The sequence below is a fragment of the Brachyhypopomus gauderio genome, chromosome 15 (assembly GCF_052324685.1).
Source record: "Brachyhypopomus gauderio isolate BG-103 chromosome 15, BGAUD_0.2, whole genome shotgun sequence".
Taxonomy (NCBI): Eukaryota; Metazoa; Chordata; class Actinopteri; order Gymnotiformes; family Hypopomidae; genus Brachyhypopomus; species Brachyhypopomus gauderio.
In genome coordinates, this window is record NC_135225.1 from 17,071,041 (window position 1) to 17,093,464 (window position 22,424).

The 22,424-nt window shown below is 46.9% G+C and overlaps 1 protein-coding gene across 3 annotated transcripts in view; it reads left to right on the forward strand.

Annotated features, from left to right (window-relative positions):
• Positions 1-22,424, forward strand: part of LOC143476326 (phosphofurin acidic cluster sorting protein 2) — a 67,093-nt gene that overhangs the window by 32,672 nt on the left and 11,997 nt on the right. For 2 of the 3 annotated variants that reach the window (XM_076974469.1, XM_076974471.1), the window contains exons 2-11: positions 5,790-5,877; positions 11,119-11,208; positions 11,338-11,463; positions 14,699-14,858; positions 16,080-16,171; positions 16,319-16,399; positions 17,258-17,317; positions 20,051-20,202; positions 20,532-20,625; positions 22,021-22,080. In XM_076974469.1, the coding sequence (XP_076830584.1) occupies positions 5,790-5,877; positions 11,119-11,208; positions 11,338-11,463; positions 14,699-14,858; positions 16,080-16,171; positions 16,319-16,399; positions 17,258-17,317; positions 20,051-20,202; positions 20,532-20,625; positions 22,021-22,080 (1,003 nt within the window). The remainder of the gene's footprint in view (positions 1-5,789; positions 5,878-11,118; positions 11,209-11,337; positions 11,464-14,698; positions 14,859-16,079; positions 16,172-16,318; positions 16,400-17,257; positions 17,318-20,050; positions 20,203-20,531; positions 20,626-22,020; positions 22,081-22,424) is intronic. The other variant, XM_076974470.1, reaches the window with a different exon arrangement.

Genomic DNA, 22,424 nt, shown 5'->3' on the forward strand with positions numbered 1-22,424 from the left:
ACTTACACTGTTGGACAAGATGAATGGTACATTTCTTCATCCGGAAATTACTTTGGCTTCTTTTTACTTTGTTTAGTTTCCAAGGTTTTTGTAGTTTTGCCAAAGAAACTTGACAGACTCCTTGGCTATTTTTGACTGTCTTTTAGGGAGCTCACTTCCTGGATAGTTCAACTGACTGTGGTTCACTTTTTTTGACTCCTTATTGGTTCATTTACATTTGCTATTAAACACATGCCTCTAGTGATCTGATTGTTCATAAGTGGTGAGCCAAGATGCATACCTGTTTATACCTAGTCTTCCAATGCGTCTCAGATCTGTCTCAGTGGACAACTTGTGTTTAGCTACTTATGTCACTTCTGCATGTGGGTCAAAGAATGCAACTCACATTTATGATGACACCCTAACCCTTACCATCAGAATTCTCTCCCCTGAGCAGAGTCTGTCACTAACCCTAAACACTAGCCCTCAGCAGTGTCTCCCCCGAGTGGAGTCTAGGGCTAATCCTAAACACTAACCCTCAGCGGTCCTTGCCCCAAGTGGAGTCTAGGGCTAATCCTAAACACTAAACCTCAGCAGTGTCTCCCCTGAGCAGTCTAGGACTAATCCTAAACACTAACCTTCAGCAGTCTCTCCCCCGAGCAGACTCCCTCCCTCCCGGCCACATCTGCCCTTGATTTCACAGCACTCCTCATGGCGGTGAATTCCTCAACAAGAGGACCTGACATGTTTACTCCAGGGCTTCCTATACTGTAACAGGAGCCTTCCCTTTGGCAAACTTCAGCCTTCATATTGACCAAATAGCAGCTTGTAATAAGACTGCGAATCCATAATTTCTCACATGAAAATTTTAGAGCTACATTATGGCTTTTTAGTTGCTTTTCTTTTTTAGGGACTTTTCTTTTTCTATAGCGACATGGTGAATACATTGTGACAGTTATATAATTTCCCTGTGGTAATGAGAACTCGTATGAAATAACAAACACTGATGAGTCATACAGCAGTCTTGGCTGAAGCCTGTAGCACAGTGAAGACCCCCAGGAATCTCACCTCAGCAATACTGGGGGTCCTGACTGACACCAGCTGCTCTTTCCTTCTGGTATTCTGCGTCATGTGCTAATTGCTTTCACACTCTCCCAACAGATTACACTTTGCATCTGTTGTGTCAATTTAGCTCCCACACGCACACCACCACCACCGCCACCCTGATAATTATAATTACGCCTATATAATAATGCTGTTTTTTTTACATGATTGGTGCTATGAGTAGTTAGCAGTAGTGTGAGTCACTAGTGTACTGCAGGATTGTGGGCTGCAGAATTGTGATCACAGAGCATGGGTGGTCAGTGAGTTTTTAGAAGTTTAAATAATGTAAGCAGTTGACACTGTGACTGATGCAAAATAATGTGAAAGATATATAGCTTGATATTTTCAGATATTTTACTAAAGGAGCAGCTCATACTACATGAAGAGTTCCTCTGCACTGACAGATATCAAGTTCTCTGTAATTCAGTGTAGTGGAAGGAACTGCACAGTTCTCTATTGAGTTGAGCACAATCTGGCTCTCCGCTGATGTCACATTTCTTTGCACATTTACTCTGCCTTGGGAGAGCTGGAGAAAAGCCATGTTGGCTCGAGGGCCGTGGAAGCTGTGACCTGGAGCCCTTCTGTTTCCTGCAGAAGAATGTAGTTTCAGGAAGCACAGTAGAACTGTGTGTAACCCTAACTTTGTGTAACCCTAACCCTTACTGTGTGTAACCCGAACTTTGTGTAACCCTAACCCTTACTGTGTGTAACCCTAATTTTGTTAACTCTAACGCTTACTGTGTGTAACCCTAATTTTGTGTAACCCTAACCGTGTGTGTAACCCTTACTGTGTATAACCCTAATTTTGGGGGTAACCTTAACTGTGTCACCCTAACTCTGTGTGTAACTAACCCAACTGTGTGTAACTGTGTACAACCCTAACCCTAACTCTGTGTAACCCTAAACCTATCCTCAGGGAGAAAGAGGGGACATTTTCTCTGGAAACAGTTTGCTTCTAATTTGACCTCTGTGTGTGTGTGTGTGTGTGTGTGTGTGTGTGTGTGTGTGTGTGTGTGTGTGTGTGTGTGTGTGTGTGTGTGTGTGTGTGTGTGTGTGTGTGCCTATTCTGTATAGTATATTATATTTTGTGTGTCTGTGTACATGAAGTAAGTTTCTCTGTAGCTGTATTTCAACCACTGTGTGTTTCCCATCAGCACTGATGCGTTTCTGCCAGGTGCTATTGGATTCCCATTGAAACCCAGCGTGAGTCAGCATGAATATACTTTAGTTGGTTACGCCCGCCGCCCTCAGTAACGTAAATGTAGCGAAGCACCACACGCAGCAGCTCTTCTCGCAGGCCGGCATCTGTACTGGTCTACTTGGAAGCCAACAGCGATACTGTTTGGGCAGAATGGGGCGGGGTAATGTGTGGGCGGGGCTGAATGGGGCGGAGTAATATGGGCAGGCTGGCCGGAGGGGGGAGCCGTCCAGCCCGAGTTTAGTCTAACGCTGAACAACCAGTGAGTGGAAGCACTCCCCACGTGCATTAGGATGAGAGGTTTGGGAGAGGGCTGACCCTCACCATCCCCATGAACACATCACACAGATCAGTGTGCTTCATTGCTGTGGGGTGGGAAAGGCGCCTGTTAGATATAGGAGCTCTCTCTGCTTTCAGAAACACGTTAACTGGAGCAGTGTTACTAGGAGTAACCCAACCTTCTTCCCTGTCCTCTTCTAACAATTGTACTGGAGTGGTCCCAGTGGTGATGTCGTTACTAGAGTAGTGTGTAGGAGTAACCCAACCTTCTTCTCTGTCCTCTTCTAACAATTGTACTGGAGTGGTCCCAGTGGTGATGTCGTTACTAGAGTAGTGTGTAGAAGTAACCCAACCTTCTTCTCTGTCCTCTTCTAACAATTGTACTGGAGTGGTCCCAGTGGTGATGTCGTTACTAGGAGTAACCCAACCTTCTTCTCTGTCCTCTTCTAACAATTGTACTGGAGTGGTCCCAGTGGTGATGTCGTTACTAGAGTAGTGTGTAGGAGTAACCCAACCTTCTTCCCTGTCCTCTTCTAACAATTGTACTGGAGTGGTCCCAGTGGTGATGTCGTTACTAGAGTAGTGTGTAGAAGTAACCCAACCTTCTTCCCTGTCCTCTTCTAACAATTGTACTGGAGTGGTCCCAGTGGTGATGTCGTTACTAGAGTAGTGTGTAGGAGTAACCCAACCTTCTTCCCTGTCCTCTTCTAACAATTGTACTGGAGTGGTCCCAGTGGTGATGTCGTTACTAGAGTAGTGTGTAGGAGTAACCCAACCTTCTTCTCTGTCCTCTTCTAACAATTGTACTGGAGTGGTCCCAGTGGTGATGTCGTTACTAGAGTAGTGTGTAGGAGTAACCCAACCTTCTTCTCTGTCCTCTTCTAACAATTGTACTGGAGTGGTCCCAGTGGTGATGTCGTTACTAGAGTAGTGTGTAGAAGTAACCCAACCTTCTTCCCTGTCCTCTTCTAACAATTGTACTGGAGTGGTCCCAGTGGTGATGTCGTTACTAGAGTAGTGTGTAGAAGTAACCCAACCTTCTTCTCTGTCCTCTTCTAACAATTGTACTGGAGTGGTCCCAGTGGTGATGTCGTTACTAGAGTAGTGTGTAGGAGTAACCCAACCTTCTTCCCTGTCCTCTTCTAACAATTGTACTGGAGTGGTCCCAGTGGTGATGTCGTTACTAGAGTAGTGTGTAGGAGTAACCCAACCTTCTTCTCTGTCCTCTTCTAACAATTGTACTGGAGTGGTCCCAGTGGTGATGTCGTTACTAGAGTAGTGTGTAGAAGTAACCCAACCTTCTTCTCTGTCCTCTTCTAACAATTGTACTGGAGTGGTCCCAGTGGTGATGTCGTTACTAGAGTAGTGTGTAGAAGTAACCCAACCTTCTTCTCTGTCCTCTTCTAACAATTGTACTGGAGTGGTCCCAGTGGTGATGTCGTTACTAGGAGTAACCCAACCTTCTTCTCTGTCCTCTTCTAACAATTGTACTGGAGTGGTCCCAGTGGTGATGTCGTTACTAGGAGTAACCCAACCTTCTTCTCTGTCCTCTTCTAACAATTGTACTGGAGTGGTCCCAGTGGTGATGTCGTTACTAGAGTAGTGTGTAGAAGTAACCCAACCTTCTTCCCTGTCCTCTTCTAACAATTGTACTGGAGTGGTCCCAGTGGTGATGTCGTTACTAGAGTAGTGTGTAGAAGTAACCCAACCTTCTTCTCTGTCCTCTTCTAACAATTGTACTGGAGTGGTCCCAGTGGTGATGTCGTTACTAGAGTAGTGTGTAGAAGTAACCCAACCTTCTTCTCTGTCCTCTTCTAACAATTGTACTGGAGTGGTCCCAGTGGTGATGTCGTTACTAGAGTAGTGTGTAGAAGTAACCCAACCTTCTTCTCTGTCCTCTTCTAACAATTGTACTGGAGTGGTCCCAGTGGTGATGTCGTTACTAGAGTAGTGTGTAGAAGTAACCCAACCTTCTTCTCTGTCCTCTTCTAACAATTGTACTGGAGTGGTCCCAGTGGTGATGTCGTTACTAGAGTAGTGTGTAGAAGTAACCCAACCTTCTTCTCTGTCCTCTTCTAACAATTGTACTGGAGTGGTCCCAGTGGTGATGTCGTTACTAGAGTAGTGTGTAGAAGTAACCCAACCTTCTTCTCTGTCCTCTTCTAACAATTGTACTGGAGTGGTCCCAGTGGTGATGTCGTTACTAGAGTAGTGTGTAGAAGTAACCCAACCTTCTTCTCTGTCCTCTTCTAACAATTGTACTGGAGTGGTCCCAGTGGTGATGTCGTTACTAGAGTAGTGTGTAGAAGTAACCCAACCTTCTTCTCTGTCCTCTTCTAACAATTGTACTGGAGTGGTCCCAGTGGTGATGTCGTTACTAGGAGTAACCCAACCTTCTTCTCTGTCCTCTTCTAACAATTGTACTGGAGTGGTCCCAGTGGTGATGTCGTTACTAGAGTAGTGTGTAGAAGTAACCCAACCTTCTTCCCTGTCCTCTTCTAACAATTGTACTGGAGTGGTCCCAGTGGTGATGTCGTTACTAGGAGTAACCCAACCTTCTTCTCTGTCCTCTTCTAACAATTGTACTGGAGTGGTCCCAGTGGTGATTGTGATTTTAGGAGATCACCATAGTCATAATTCAATCTGGACAGTGTTTAAACGTTCTCAGTTGCATAAACACATGACGTTGATCAGAGCACTTGGAGAACTTCCTGCTGTGTCCTGAACCACACAGATTTTGGGCATTTGCCCCAATAAGTTTGTCCCACATGAGGTGTAACTTTTTGAGGTGGCATTATTTGCTATGTAGTGTTTACAAATTGTCCATGCTTCACTTACTCTCATTCTTATTCATTTGTAATTAATTATACCATCATCATGACATTGTTTATATGTAAGAGACTTTATCCTCATTGTAATGGTTCAAATTCCTTTGTTGTTGCAAGCAGAAATTGGGTGAGTTCACTCTGGTGGTGTGGAACTTCAGACTGTACCAGAGCAGCCCTGAATCTGGCCTCGTAGGGCTGAGGAAGATGAAGTAATGATGAAGATCATTATGATGCTAGAGTTGCTGCTGATGCAGCCATCACTCAGTGGGCTGTGATTACATATGGCAGCCTATCTGATGTCATTTGCCCATTGCTCTGTCAGATGTGTAACAGTGCCAGTCCCCCCTTATTCTTTTGTGTCCTCTCTCTCTCTATGTCCCTGTGTCCTCTGCCGTGTGCAGGCTTTGCAGTCTCACTCTGAAGAGGCTCATTATCCTGAGGGAGTTGGACAAAGAGCTCAGCTCCGTTGTCATCGCTGTTAAAATCCAGGTGAGTGACTTCATACACATCAGTAATGCAGAGACAGGTACAGCCTGACTTATCATCACCTTACAGTAACAGTGTGATGTGATACAGCGCACAGTGATGATCTCTTATTTCATGATCCACATGGTATGATGCTATTAGATGAATGGCATTCATAATATGTAACAAGACTTACGGCATCACAAACATTCTATACTAATGTTCTGTGTGAGTTTTGTGATTATAGAATGAACAGAAATGAACTGTCTCATGTCTCATTATCATGTCGTGTACAGTTGTGACTCTTGAAGCCACAGTGGATTAGTCATGTTCTGGTTCTGCTTGTGCTAATCTCGGTAATATCAAATATCTTTCATAAAGACCATGCCAGACATCCCTAATAAACCTCCCTGCGTAAAATCCCTTTCCGAGAAAGTAAATCCTTTTATCAGCTCTTTAGTAATCCCACAGATGACGCCAGGTTTTTTCATAACAAGCTTTTCTAAATATAGTCCCCACAGTGTTGGTCACAGGGCATCTGAGACTATCCCAGGTGGGTTAGCTATCATTAGGGTTGAGTTTAGAGTGGGGGAGGGTGTGTAGGGGGGTTAGCTATCATTAGGGTTGAGTTTAGGTTTGGGGACAGGGTCTGGGATGTAGGGAATTTAAACCAAGCATTATAGCAAGGTAAGAAAGGCTACAGACTTGCTATGGTTTAAACATGACAAACATAGAAAAGGCCAGTGTGACACTGACAGAATCTGACACACAGGCAAAACATCAGCTGTGTTGGAATTACTTGATGTACGGTACAGGCTACACAGTCTCGCAAAAGCAGATAACCTGGCAGGAGTTATCTGCTCTTCAAGGAAACTCTACTGAAGTGATCACGACTGCCATCTTGCCTTCACTGCTGACTACAGGAGCAGTATGAATTCTCAAACGTACAGCATCTTAAAAGAAGCACCAATCTAAACACCAAACCAAAGGCACTAAACCCCCCATGTCACTTCACCTTGCAGCAGGACATGACCCAAAAACCTCTACTTAAACAACTATTTTAGGAGCTAGTGTATACTTGTTTTTTGGGCCAAAAATGGAATGTTCTTGACTGGTCAGGTTAGCTACTTAACATTAACTCCTCTGAGTGTGTTTCACCACTGACTTCGTGTTTCACTTTCTGAAAAAAAACAACAACAAAGAATCAGGCAAAAAAGAAAACTGGCTGAACAAAAGGTCCTTTCATGCAAGAACCTCCTGGAAGGATCTTCTCCATGGAAGATCACCGGCTTCTGATGACATCTATAGATCACTGAATTCAAGTGGTCATCACCTGCAAAGTATTTGCAGCCAAGTCATAAAAATTATTATGATCATGATCTATATGCTCATTTGTCCAAGTACTTATGGGTGACTAAGTTAAAACAGTTCTCTGTGTAATCCATTGTAAATGGAAATACCCTTAAATGAAAGCTAAACAGAAACAGCTTTCAGATTGAAATGCGGTGGATTTTTCCCTGCTGGACCAGATTAGCACAGTCATGCTGTCTGTCCACCTTCTCTCCCTCCCTACTTCCACAACCCCCAGCAACCTCCACACCCCAACTGTCTCCACCTCCACATCCCCACAGCCACATCTATACCCCCACCTATCTCCAAATCAACAGACACCTCCACACCCCCACCTATCTCCACCTCAACATACCAACTCAGGCCTAGTTACTCACAGTTTACCTCAAAGCAGCAGGAATTTATGACAAATGTTGAAGTATAGATCTGACTGTCTAGATTGGCATATGGTTTTATATACAGTTGTGATCAAATTTATTCAACCCCCACTGAAATAAAGTGTTTTGGCCAGTTTGACATTGATTTTGATCATTTCAGTCATCTTATTTACAATTATATCAAAGAGGCACTTATAAATTAGACAAACATAACATAATATTTATGATGGAATAACCACAAATGTCTTTACTGTGCTCACATCATTATCAGTTTTATTCAACCCCCTAGTGACATTATTTTTTAGTACTTAGTACAACATCCTTTTCCAGTTATGACAGCTTTCAAGCGTGAAGCATAGCTTGACACAAGTGTCTTGCAGCGACCTATGGGTATCTTAGCCCATTCTTCATGGGCAAAAGCCTCCAGTTCAGTCACATTCTTAGGCTTGCGCACTGCAACTGCCTTCTTTAGGTCCCACCAGAGGTTCTCAATTGGATTTAAGTCTGGTGATTGCGATGGCCACTCTAGAATGTTCCAGCCTTTCATGTTCAACCATGCTCTAGTGGACTTGGATGTGTGCTTCGGATCATTGTCCTGTTGGAAGGTCCAACGTCTCCCAAGCCGCAGGTTTGTGACTGACTCCATCACATTTTCCTCCAAGATCTCCTGGTACTGAAGGGAATTCATGGTACCCTGCACACGTTGAAGCTTTCCTGTACCTTTGGAGTTCTTTGGAGTCAGCAAGGGGGTGCGTCTGGGCGTTCTGGCATGGAGGTCTTCGTTATGCAGTGCGCGCCTTATTGTCTGAGCTGAAACTTCAGTGCCCACATCTGACAGGTCTTTTTTCAGTTCCTTAGCAGTCACGCGGGGATTTTTCTCCACATTACGCTTCAGGTAGCGCACAGCAGTCGCGGTCAGGATCTTCTTTCTGCCACGACCAGGTAACGTTTCCACTGTGCCCTTTAACTTGAACTTGCGAATGATACTTCCGATAGTGTCTCTTGGAATATTTAACAACTTCGCAATCTTTTTATATCCATTGCCATTCTTGTGAAGAGCAATAACCTCTTCTCTTGTCTTCTGGGACCATTCTCTTGCATTCACCATGCTTGGAAACACACCAGTAGATGTCTAGAAGGAGCTGAGTATCACAGTCCTTTTAAATCTGCCTAATTGGTGCTTATCATGCTTGATTGCTGCTCGTTGACATCCACAGATGTTTTCAATACCTGATGGAAAACACTGGAATGAACCTCTGTTCTTAGGAGTGGTAGTCGTAAAGGGGTTGAATAATTGTGTCAATGAAGAAATCACAAAAAGGCCATTTAATACTTTATGACAAAAAAAATTGATGCTATCTTAGTTGCATTTAGTTCTTTAACAAGTCCTTGTAAGATTTCATTATGAACACAATTACAAATGTGCACTGAATTCCATAAAACCCTTCGCAGCATTGGGGGTTGAATAAATTTGATCACAACTGTATTACCTAGCTGGTGGGGTAATAACAGTAATGTTTGAACTAGCTGATGTCCTCTCACGTCTCTCATGTGTCTCAGTGCACTCTCAGCCAGTCTCTCAGCCCTGCTCGTTAAATCTGACGGGGTTCAGGTGGTCTCCTGAAGACGACCTGGTTAAGCAGAAAAGAAGTGGAAGACGGTGGCTGCCATTCATGGAAACCCTTTTGCTGTGGTCTCATTTTTAAATTTTTCTCAGAGATCTGTACACCACACATTGTATTCTTACCCATCATATTTGTGACTGGATGCAGATGCATAAGTGAGGTGATCCATGACTGACCCACAATGCCACTGGAGCGCAAACACCGAATTTGTTTTACATGGACATACTATTTATTTTTGATTATGTATTTTAATATGACAATACATGTTAAGTAAATTTACATTTTTATATACAATGTTTTTTTTTGTATTTTTGAAGGATTATGCTTTAATATGTAATCCAAAAGTAATATTATCAGATTATTTCTCTTTGTATAATAATGCTTCTGATTAAGTTGCCGATATATTTACAGGTAATGAGTCAGATTAGCTTCATCCCCTGAGGTTGTACCTGATAGTTTCCCGTCATTAGCAGAGAACATTAGCAGAGGACTTAGCAGTCTTTCTTGAAAGCATCGCCATCAGCTATAATTAACTCTCACACCACAGAAGTTAATTCACTACTGTGAATCTTAAATTGAGGAGCATCAGTAGATACAGGGTTACTAGGAGTTATTTTCCTCCTGGTAACCTTAAACGGTAACCTGTATGTGGGGCATGGAGGTGTGTATTAACACAACAACATAGCACAGTTATATAAAAATATGTTTTTAATTGTCATTTTTGGATATGTATAACAATTTAAGAGCTTAGTTTGGCCTGAGAGATGAGGGTCCTTCTGTTTAAGAACGTAGTTTGGACTGGGAGATGGGGGACCTTTGGTTTAGGAGCATAGTTTTGACTGGGAGTCAGGGGACTTTCAGTTTAAGTGCGTAGTTTGAATCTGGAACATGGGGGTCCATCTGTTTAAGAGTGTAGTTTGGACTGGGAGATGGGGGTCCATCTGTTTAAGAGTGTAGTTTGGACTGGGAGATGGGGGTCCTTTTCCTCACAAGCCAAAAATGTTGAGTTGTATCCCCAGTCTAACACCTGCATCTAATATTCACACACTCCTTTGTATTTCAGCAAGTTGGGAGGCGTGTGTGCATTCTCAAGTGTGCCTACACACAGTGAGTGAGTGTGTGTGTGTACTGTGTGTGTGTGGGTGTGTGGGTGGCCCATAAGCCTGCAGGCTCTGAGGAGTATTGCTCACCGCTGTGTGTTCGTGGACTAATGCGTGCACTGACGCAGTGTCTCAGCTGTCCACTCCCTGGTCATAAATGATCTCAGAGAGGGGGGGGTGTGTCTGCATCTGAACTGTGTTTTGGGGCTCTCTGACTCAAAAAAACAACAACAGCACTCCTAGGAAGCTTTTGAATCAGACTCTGGCGAGGCCAGCTCTGTTTCCTCATGCTGTCCCCCTAGGGAGGACAGGGATAATGAGGTTGTCTCTTTGAATCTCTCATCTTGTCTCTGGTTCTGCATTAAGTATCCCAGAGGCTGCAGCACAAACAGTGTGCTCACATTAACACTTAAGCACATGCAAACACACCCACTCCTCAAATACACCCACTCCCCACACACACGGTCCTGGGCTGCAAAGGACAGCAACCAGGGCAGCTACCACCCAGTCCGGCGCGACCAGCTGAAGATAAGGAGCTGAGATAATCCTGGGGTGGTTCTAGAAGGGTTGACCCCAGGGGTAAGTGTTATATCTGGGCTGCATTGATAATTCACAATAAGAAGGAAAACAAAGGCCTGTTGGACAGGCACAAGCAGTCTGAGGCTGCAGAGATGGAGAAGCTTCTGACACCCTTCACAAACTGACTATGACACCAACATGTTTATTTTAAAGAGACATTTGGGCCATTAAGTATGGAGAGGGGGTTATTCTGCTAGACTGAAATTGTTGCTTGTCTGTCCTGTGTGTCTACAGGGTTCCAAACGAGTGCTGAGGTCAAACGAATACCTTCTCCCACCTAGTGGACTGATGGAGACAGACCTGGAGCTCACCTTCTCTCTGCAGGTATAGCAGGACCTTTCCTACAGTCCAGAAGAAGCCTGAACCGTCTGTGTGTGGTGTGCGATAAATGTTAGCACCAGTCCAATTACGGGACTTGTGAAGCGCAATGTGGCCTGTGTGTTTTGGTCCCAGTACCCACACTTCCTGAAAAGGGACGCCAACCGGCTGCAGGTCATGCTACAGAGACGCAAGCGCTACAAAAACCGAACCATCCTTGGCTACAAGACACTCGCCTTGGGAGTCATCAACATGGCTGAGGTAAGGACTGTACCTAGAACAGTTATTTACAGTACCAGCCCTGTGAGTGCCGCTTTACGACTGCAGTTGGTGGATTTATAGGAAGAGGTGGCGGTTATGTAGTGGTAATCTTGAATTTCTTTGGTATTTGAGAGTCTCTCAGGGTAAAAGAAGGGTAAAATATATATATAATTATTACAAAACTCCCAGCTGATTATAATGCAGGACTATGAGAACTATGTGCATTTGTCTGATTGGAAAATGATTGACAGTGGCATCTCCCTGTCAACGTAAACAACCCAGTATCAGTGGCAGGGGTTAGAGGCAGGACGGGGGTTTAGCCCTATGACTCTGAATGAGAGTCTCTCCTACAGGGAAATAGACCACGATAAAACCTGTAAATGACAAAACAAAAACTGTCCAGAATGCTAGCCAGAGTATCTAAGGGTCATAAAAACAAGCTGAATTATGTGCAGGAAAGTAGCCAATCTATGTGAGAGACTGGTATCAGATGAGAGAGCAGTTTCACAAGGTCTTTTAGCAAATCTCCATAAAGCAAAATAGAGGATGTCTATGAAGACTGGAATATTTTTAAAATCGCAAACAGCAGCACAATGTCACATTGCTTAGCCCTGTGTACGCCCATGACCCCGGGGTCATTTCCCCACTCGTTTTTAGACCGTTATCTCCTAAAAGGAGACGCAGGACAAGCGTAGGTAGGTTGTCCAGCAGCAGAGCTATCTGAGCGGGTGAAGCACAGCGCAGTGGGGAGGCCGTGGAGGCATCTCACTACCCCTGTCTAGCTCTGGGCTCACCTGACACCATCTACATGCCAGTTCGTTGATGTTTAGAAGACAATCATCAGTAGAACTATAACACCTGCAGTGGTCTTCACGTGCATATTTTTCCCTCTCATGAAATCTCATGAAATATTTAATGCCCACAAGTGACATTCAGACACACTTCCACCCTGGGTAACGTGCACTCCTCCTCACTTCCACCCTGGGTAACGTGCACTCCTCCTCACTTCCACCCTGGGTAGTGTGCACTCCTCCTCACTTCCACCCTGGGTAACGTGCACTCCTCCTCACTTCCACCCTGGGTAACGTGCACTCCTCCTCACTTCCACCCTGGGTAGTGTGCACTCCTCCTCACTTCGACCTTGGGTAATGTGCACTCCTCCTCACTTCCACCCTGGGTAACGTGCACTCCTCCTCACTTCCACCCTGGGTAATGTGCACTCCTCCTCACTTCCACCCTGGGTAATGTGCACTCCTCCACACTTCCACCCTGGGTAACGTGCACTCCTCCTCACTTCCACCCTGGGTAACGTGCACTCCTCCTCACTTCCACCCTGGGTAACGTGCACTCCTCCTCACTTCCACCCTGGGTAGAGTGCACTCCTCCTCACTTCCACCCTGGGTAACGTGCACTCCTCCTCACTTCCACCCTGGGTAATGTGCACTCCTCCTCACTTCCACCCTGGGTAACGTGCACTCCTCCTCACTTCCACCCTGGGTAATGTGCACTCCTCCTCACTTCCACCCTGGGTAACGTGCACTCCTCCTCACTTCCACCCTGGGTAACGTGCACTCCTCCTCACTTCCACCCTGGGTAGAGTGCACTCCTCCTCACTTCCACCCTGGGTAACGTGCACTCCTCCTCACTTCCACCCTGGGTAATGTGCACTCCTCCTCACTTCCACCCTGGGTAACGTGCACTCCTCCTCACTTCCACCCTGGGTAATGTGCACTCCTCCTCACTTCCACCCTGGGTAACGTGCACTCCTCCTCACTTCTACCCTGGGTAACGTGCACTCCTCCTCACTTCCACCCTGGGTAATGTGCACTCCTCCTCACTGTCAGCTCCTCCCTGGCCAACGTCCCTGTAGAGTCAGTGTCAAGACCTCCACATAAAACTTCAAAATATCAACTTCTTATTCTTATTACTATAGTAATAGCATTATTCATTTGTTTCTGTAGCTCAGGCCCTGATATATGTTGATTATTCCTCTTTTTGCCCGATGCCTAATTTATGTGTATTAAAGAAAAAGCAGCCACACTGATTGTATACATAAATACAATCTACTGCCCTTTCTCCCATCATTCGAGTCCTTCCACTGTACTCCTATAGTTGCTAATCTCACACTTCCAGTTACAGTTGCTAATCTCACCCTCACGGTTATAGTTGCTAATCTCACACTTCCAGTTCCAGTTGCTAATCTCACCCTCACAGTTATAGTTGCTAATCTCACACTTCCAGATACTGCTGCTAATCTCACACTCACAGCCACTGTTGCTAATCTCACACTCCGAGCTACAGCTGCTAATCTCACATTCACAGCCACAGCTACTAATCTCACATTCACAACTACTGCTGCTAGGGAGATGACAGTACATTTCAAGTAGCCACAATAATCCAGCCTTCTTAAGAACGATAAAGTCTTCTTAAGCAGATTCTTCTGGAAGGATGAGTGGGGGAGGGGAGCAGAATCAGCAGAAAATGTCTTTTGGAAAGAAATGACTTCTGTGTGGAAAGGGAGTGGATCCTGCTCATGCAGACTCTTCTGGGAAGGGTTCGGGTCAGCGTGCTTAAAGTCTTCTGCTTGGGAAAAACCTCCACAGTCTCCACAGTGTACATCTACTGTGCTCTCAGGCATTAGACAGGCCAAGACCAGGGACACATTTTGGCAAAAGTTATATATTGTGGGATAGGGGCAAAAGCCCTAAGTCAGCAAACTCCCCATGGTGGTAGTTGAGGATTTGTGAACACTAGCCAAACTGGGATGCTCACACTGGGCTGACGCCACCCTGTCTCTACAGAACCCGAATGTCAGCTGAGGCTTCTGCCAGAGCGCCACTTCAGAAAGGTGGGGTGAATTTCTCCACAGCGCTCTGGAGAGGAAAGAGAGTCTCACTTTGTCTTTCAATAATGCCAAAGTTATAAATATAGCACTTTTTCCAACATACAGTGTCGCAAAGCAGCTTCACAAATGTAGGGGTTCAGATCCCTAATGAACATACCTGAGGTGATGGCTGTGAGGAAAATGTTAGTATTCTGAACATACAGGGGCCAGTGTCCACACCATGAATCAAGCCTCATATTTCTGCTAAAATTCTACAGTCAGTGAAAATCCTTTTTAGCCTAGGGTAACGCTAATCTTGGACTGAGAAACCAACCCTGAGAGGCTCAGTGTAGAGTGATTTCAGAGGCACTGGTTTTGCCAGAGCTCAGAAGGGTGTTTGATTGGGGTCAGGTGATGCAGCACCCCAGCGACGGGGGTCTGGTCCTGAGTCTCCATAGCAACATGAAGGATGTTCCCGCTCGCGTGGCAGAGATCAGCGTGTTCTCTCTGTCCAGCCAGCCCATCGACCACGAGGACAGCGGGCAGAGCAGGACCAAGACCAAAGCCTCTGGTAACTCACACACACACACACACACACACACACGAACACACACACCCATATGACTTTCTTTCCTGCAACATTTGCTTTGAAACCTAATGCATGATCTCAGCTATAGAGAGTTACTGATGGCCAGAGCAGTAATCGGACACCCTTATCTCATCTAGGTTAGGGTTAGGATGAGATTCATTTTAAGAGCATTAACCCTAACCCTAAACCCTAACCCCCTTATCTCATCTAGGTTAGGGTTAGGATGAGATTCATTTTAAGAGCATTAACCCTAACCCTAAACCCTAACCCCCTTATCTCATCTAGGTTAGGGTTAGGATGAGATTCATTTTAAGAGCATTAACCCTAACCCTAAACCCTAACCCCCTTATCTCATCTTCAAATGATTCTGCTACCCTCCTTGTCCCCAGATCAGCTCTGTGAGTACTTCCTGCTATCTAGAAGCAACATTTTGGTTTTTCGTTATTTTTATGAAATGTTGAACCAGCAACGCTCTAATGGGTTTGCCTGCATTAAACTGAATTGCAGCTCGGTCTGCTGTGTGCTGAGTTCAGGTTTCACCCTGAGCTCATTCCTGCATTGAATCAGTATCTCCACCCAAACTCCAACCACACCTATTAACACAGCATGCCCAAACTCCAACTGCTATACACAGTGCAGCCAAACTACAAACAAACACTACACCCACCAGTCCAGCTGCCAATAAACAAACAACGGCATCCAAACTCACACCCAAACCGCAACAACACACCCATATGCAGTACAGCCAGACTCCACAAGGACCTGCAGCACTTACCACACTCACAGTGCAGCCGCACGTGCAACACACACCCAACACCAACCGCGGAAGCACATCACACACCCAACACCAACCGCAGAAACGCATCACACACCCAACACCAACCGCGGAAGCACATCACACACCCAACACCAACCGCGGAAACGCAGCACACACCCAAACTCCAGCGGCAACAACACGTGCCACACACCCGAATTCCCGCAGCATGTGAGTGCACGCGTACGCCTGGAGCAGCGCACCTCAGGCTCAGTGTCCACATGCTAAATGTCACACCTTGGAGTTTGTACACCGAAGGAACAGAAAGTGTTTATAGAAAGTTTATTTTCAGATCTGCTTATGTAAGGCACATGCGCGTCCAGCTCTCTGACGTGTCTGTGTGTGTGTGTGTGTGTGTGTGTGTGTGTGTGTGTGTGTGTTGCATTCAGATCGGTCTCCTGATATGGACAATTACTCAGAAGAGGAGGATGACAGCTATTCTTCTGAGCAGGAGGCCAGTGATGACGCAGTGCCTGGCCAGGTGTGAGAATGAACGTGTACACACACCTGTCAGCAGAGTTATGGAGTTATGTGCCCCAACACACACACACACACACACACACTCTTTGGCCTCAGCTTGGTACATACATAAATACTGCATGCAGTCATTTTGACTCTTGCCTTCCAGGATCTCTACGATGAAGATGACGAGGTGCGGAAGCCTAAAAAATCTCGACGGAAAACAATCCGGAGCACGTCCATGACCCGGGTGAGCAGAGCAGACCTGCAGGCCCACCGCAGGGCAACCACTCTTATTATTGTTCTGTGACTACAGATGTTCACAGGATGTTAGTATACAAGCCAGTGTACAATGCCTTTGAATGCTGAACAGAAATGCCTGACCTGGCTGTTAAGAATGTGTTATGTTTAGGAAGTGATGCATATGTCTGTGAGATGTAGTTGACTTCACACTGTCTTTGAATAATACATGGAATTTGAGCCTAAACTCATCTCTGCTGCAGAGCTTTAGTGTTTAGGTTTAGTACTAGGTTCAGTATTAAAAGCTCAACTTAGTTCTGCTTTACAGAACTCACTCTGTAATCACCTCACTCTGCATCAAAGCATAGAAACCTGTTCTGCATTAAAATATATTATTAATGCCTTTTATTTCAGTCTCTTAGCTCTTTCATTAATGACCCTTAATAGACGATATGCTGTCACAGGGCTGGAAAGAAATGTTTAACAAATGGGAAAGGAAGGCACAGGAGATCCTCACTGGGTTTACCACCGAGAGCAATGACGCTGTGTGTGTGTGTGTGTGTGTGTGTGTGTGTGTGTGTGTGTGTGTGTGTGTGTGTGTGTGTGTGTGTGTGTGTGTGTGTGTGAGAGAGAGAGAGAGAGAGAGAGAGAGAGAGAGAGAGGAAATATGTGTTAGCACCACTTAACACCATGTTCACTCTGAAGCACCCATTATGTTGCCCAGTGCAGAAAGAGTGTTCATCTACACCGTTTCAGGGATGACGGCCCATTGGACAGCAAGGCGGTCGAAGCGGTCCAGTAGAAGATTTCACGCTGAATGATCCCCAGAAACGAGTTCTAATAACCCCACACCTTCTGTCATTCACAGCAGCCCAACTTCAAGCAGAAGTTTGTGGCCCTGTTGAAGAGGTTCAAGGTGACGGATGAGGTGAGTGGGTGGAGCGCGGGTTTGATCCAGTGCACCACCTGACGACGCTTCTCAGAGTAGCGGGGGCTGAACGGCTGTCACTGAATTGCGTCTGATTTCGCAGCGCGGCGTTATTCCTGAACGTAAGATCAGTTCAGTCAAAACGCTGCTTGATCAGCCTCATTAACTGGAGTAGCTGAAGTGGCACTGATCCCTGTACTGACTGGCTGAGCTTTTCATGTTATTTTATTCTGTCTAATTCTCATCTGAAACCAAGTCCTTATGAAAGGGGTCTGTGTGTCTAGACAGCTCGTCCAGGTCTATATTCCCCATTGTGCACAGTCAGCACCCCACAGTGCAAATGGTGCTAATCAACTCTGAGCCCATTATCTGCTGCTCTCTGTAGCACTCCGATCTCGTTAGGGTGTGTTCGTTAGCCAGCTCGCCTCGCAGTGTCCTCCGCCCCTCTGGGGGTGGGGCTTTGAGTCTGAGTGACAGGACAAAAGACAACAGCCCCTCATGCTCATCTCATGGAGCTCTTAATGAACCGTATATATGTGGAGGGCATTACTGCTAATGGGCCAGTGGGAAGGGAAGTGGGGGCTGTAGTGGTTGCAGCATCTGTAATAATGTAATTATGTACTAATTCCTGTCTGATCTGTTGTGTAAGCACTGCTGCTATCTGACTTGATTTCACTCTCAGTGTACCGTCAGAAATTCTAAACTAAGACAATGTACCATCAGTAATTCTACACTATGTGTACCATCAGTAATTCTACACTATGTGTACCATCAGTAATTCTACACTATGTGTACCATCAGTAATTCTAAACTAAGACAATGTACCATCAGTAATTCTACACTATGTGTACCATCAGTAATTCTACACTAAGACAATGTACCATCAGTAATTCTACACTATGTGTACCATCAGTAATTCTACACTAAGACAATGTACCATCAGTAATTCTACACTATGTGTACCATCAGTAATTCTACACTAAGATGTTTACCATCAGTAATTTCAGTGTACCATCAGTAAATCCACACTCACTGTGTCATCAGTAATTCTCTATAGCAGAGTAAGAGGAACAGAGGGAAAGATGGAGAGAAGGAGGATAATAGACCTGTGAGAGAAGGTTATGGTGGTGTGATGAGCAGTTTGTTATGCAAGTCAGGAGGCTTAATCAGCTGAATGTGAATGTGAGCTGGTCCTTCAGGACAGGATGCAAATCACTGGGCTAGAACAACTTCTCTCCCGCCTTCCTACTAGCTTCTAATACCTACACCCCGCCTTCCATCTACACCCCGCCGTCCCTCTACGCCCCGCCTTCCCTCTACACCCCGCCATCCCTCTACACCCCGCCTTCCATCTACACCCCGCCATCTCTCTACACCCCGCCTTCCATCTACACCCCGCCATCCCTCTACGCCACGCCATCCCTCTACACCCCGCCTTCCCTCTACACCCCGCCTTCCCTCTACACCCCGCCGTCCCTCTACACCCCGCCTTCCATCTACACCCCGCCATCCCTCTACACCCCGCCTTCCATCTACACCCCGCCATCCCTCTACACCCCGCCTTCCATCTACACCCCGCCTTCCATCTACGCCCCGCCATCCCTCTACGCCCCGCCGTCCCTCTACGCCCCGCCTTCCATCTACACCCCGCCATCCCTCTACGCCACGCCATCCCTCTACACCCCGCCATCCCTCTACGCCACGCCATCCCTCTACACCCCGCCTTCCCTCTACACCCCGCCTTCCCTCTACACCCCGCCGTCCCTCTACACCCCGCCTTCCATCTACACCCCGCCATCCCTCTACACCCCGCCTTCCATCTACACCCCGCCATCCCTCTACACCCCGCCTTCCATCTACACCCCGCCTTCCATCTACGCCCCGCCATCCCTCTACGCCCCGCCGTCCCTCTACGCCCCGCCTTCCATCTACACCCCGCCTTCCATCTACGCCACGCCATCCCTCTACACCCCGCCTTCCATCTACACCCCGCCATCCCTCTACACCCCGCCTTCCATCTACACCCCGCCTTCCATCTACGCCCCGCCATCCCTCTACGCCCCGCCGTCCCTCTACGCCCCGCCTTCCATCTACACCCCGCCTTCCATCTACACCCCGCCGTCCCTCTACACCCCGCCTTCCATCTACACCCCGCCATCCCTCTACACCCCGCCTTCCATCTACACCCCGCCATCCCTCTACACCCCGCCTTCCATCTACACCCCGCCTTCCATCTACGCCCCGCCATCCCTCTACGCCCCGCCGTCCCTCTACGCCCCGCCTTCCATCTACACCCCGCCATCCCTCTACGCCCCGCCATCCCTCTACACCCCGCCTTCCCTCTACGCCCCGCCTTCCCTCTACGCCCAGCCATCCCTCTACACCCCGCCATCCCTCTACGCCCCGCCTTCCATCTACGCCCCGCCTTCCCTCTACGCCCCGCCTTCCATCTACGCCCCGCCTTCCCTCTACGCCCGCCTTCCCTCTACACCCTGCCATCCATCTACGCCCCGCCATCCCTCTATGCCCCGCCTTCCATCTATGCCCCACCTTCCACCAGCCCAGAGTCAGGAGGCCTCCCCTCTCACCCCACTTACTCTGGGTCATTATTAGAAGTCCCTGGTGTGGCTAACGTGCCCCAGATTCCCCATGGTGCCTTCCTGCATAGAGTGTCTTGGGTCTTATTTAACTGGATGGTGTTCTGAGCGGTACTACTGGGTCTGCTGTGTGCAGGTTCTGGACTCGGACCCCGTAGTTCAGAGTCAGGAGGTGGAGGAGGGTCTGGACCTCCTCTATGACAGTTTGGAGGTCTACAATCACAGTGACAGTGGCCCTGACATCGAGGACAACGAGAGTGTGCTGAGCACCCCCAAACCAACGCTAAAGTACACACACACACACACACACACACACACACACACACACACACACACACACACATACACACACATACACACACATTTTACACACTATCTACACAAATCTAACTCTTAAAACCTACTCTCAAATGTGCTCTCTCACTCTCTCTCTCACACCACACACACACACACACACACACACACACACACACAGCAGCTTAAAATCCATACCCAGGAACACACTCACATATCACCTTTTAAACACTCATGTCAGGACCTTTTATTTCAGTACAGCAGTACCGATGATCTTTTGTAACTCACGTATTGTGATTTGCTCTGTGTTTGTGTGCATTCAGGCCATTCTTTGGGGGCATGTCCTACTGCAGTTCTCAGACTGAGCTGGGAAGCATACACACTCAGGAGAGACAGCCACAACAGCTGTCCTTCACGGTGAGACACACACACACACACACACACTCACACACACACACACACACACACACACACACACACACACACACTCACACACACACACTCTCACACACACACACTCTCACACACACACACACACACACACACACACACACACACACACACACACACACACACAGCAGTAGTAGTATTCCTTACTGCCCCACACTGACCTCCCCTCAAATGCTCCACCAAACCTCTCTGAAGTAAAGGAGATCTGAAGGCACCTGGTGATCTGAAGGCACATCGGGTGCCGGAGGGCAGATCCCTCCCCCACTGCTGGAGCTCCACCAGGTTCTCCATTAGTGAGCTATCTGCTCGCACCACATCCTCCATCCTGCTGTGACGAGACGCTTCAGCTGCTCCACATGAATGAGGCCTCTCGGGTTACCATATTTTTAAAAGGGGCGGGTCCAAACGGCCAGGCGGCACTGCCTTTCCATCCATACGGGGCATTCCAGAGTCCCAGACGGAGAAGAGCAATTCTGTAGCCATGCGTCCAGACGCAGGATAAGCGGGTATACAGACCCAGAGAGAGAGAGACACAGACGAAACGAGGGACAGAACTTCCTCTAAATTGGCTCCATTGGCTCATTCTCATTCTCACTTCAAACATTCATCCATCAGCGTGTGTGTGTCATTCTGTCTCCCCTTGGAGAGCCGGGACAGTGCACCCTGAGAGGGGCTGGCGGTATTTTTAGGGCTTGACTTCAGATGCCCCCACTGTGCACCCGGCTCGGATTAGCATGGAACACGTCCCTGACGTGGACACGTGGACATTAAAGAGAGGGTACACATGCCAGCCACGAATATCCTCCACGCTGCACATTCCACTTTCATACGACAACACAGCCAAAACTGAAAGCCTCTCTCACATGCAGAACAGGGGAGAGATGGTAGTTAATGCCCCATTAATAAAACTGTAACATTTTTCATTTTTTTTTTATTAATTAATTATTTTGGTAGATGACAAGTGTATTTTTTTTAGCTCTGTAAAGGGTTCATTTGTTTTCCTTTAAACGGTCAAACAGTAGCTCAATGGCTGAAAGATCTGTTATGTCTCTTCTCTGAGTGTGTCTCCTGAATGTGACTTTTCTAAGCCTAACCCTAAACCTGTAAAGATTATCACTGTTCTCTGTTGTGGGTTTCATGCATACGCAAGACCTTTTATCCAGAAAATGTGTGACACATGCCCCTGTGCTCATCCTGATGTCTGAAAGTGTTTTAGCTCTGACCTGAACACTGAACGCTGCACAGTATTAGCACCGTGTATTCTGGGGATCCAGTAAAGATGGCCATCTCAGCTCGGCTGTCTCAAACGCTCCCCAGTGAGTAGTGGTGAGTAGTGTAATCATGGTCATGTTTTCTTTGCAGAGCTGTAACTCTACAGTGGAACGGCACCAGGAGGAGACGAGCATGAACACAAGCTCTGGGGTAAGAGTTTCACCACACACACACACACACACACACACACACACACACACACACACACACATCACCTCACCCCTGCACCTGTCTCTCAGTATCTTCACACACCTGTTATTGCTTCCATACAAACACATGCTGAGTTCAAGCTCACCTGTCTTTTCACCATCACCATACACACACACACACACACACACACACACACACACACACACACACACACACACACACTCACACTGCTAGCCCTACACACTAGCCTCTCCATTCCACATCTTAACCTTTTACATGTTACAGCTACAGAACTGAGCTCTTGTTCAAGACGCTTTACATTTATCTGCACACATGCTCGCTGA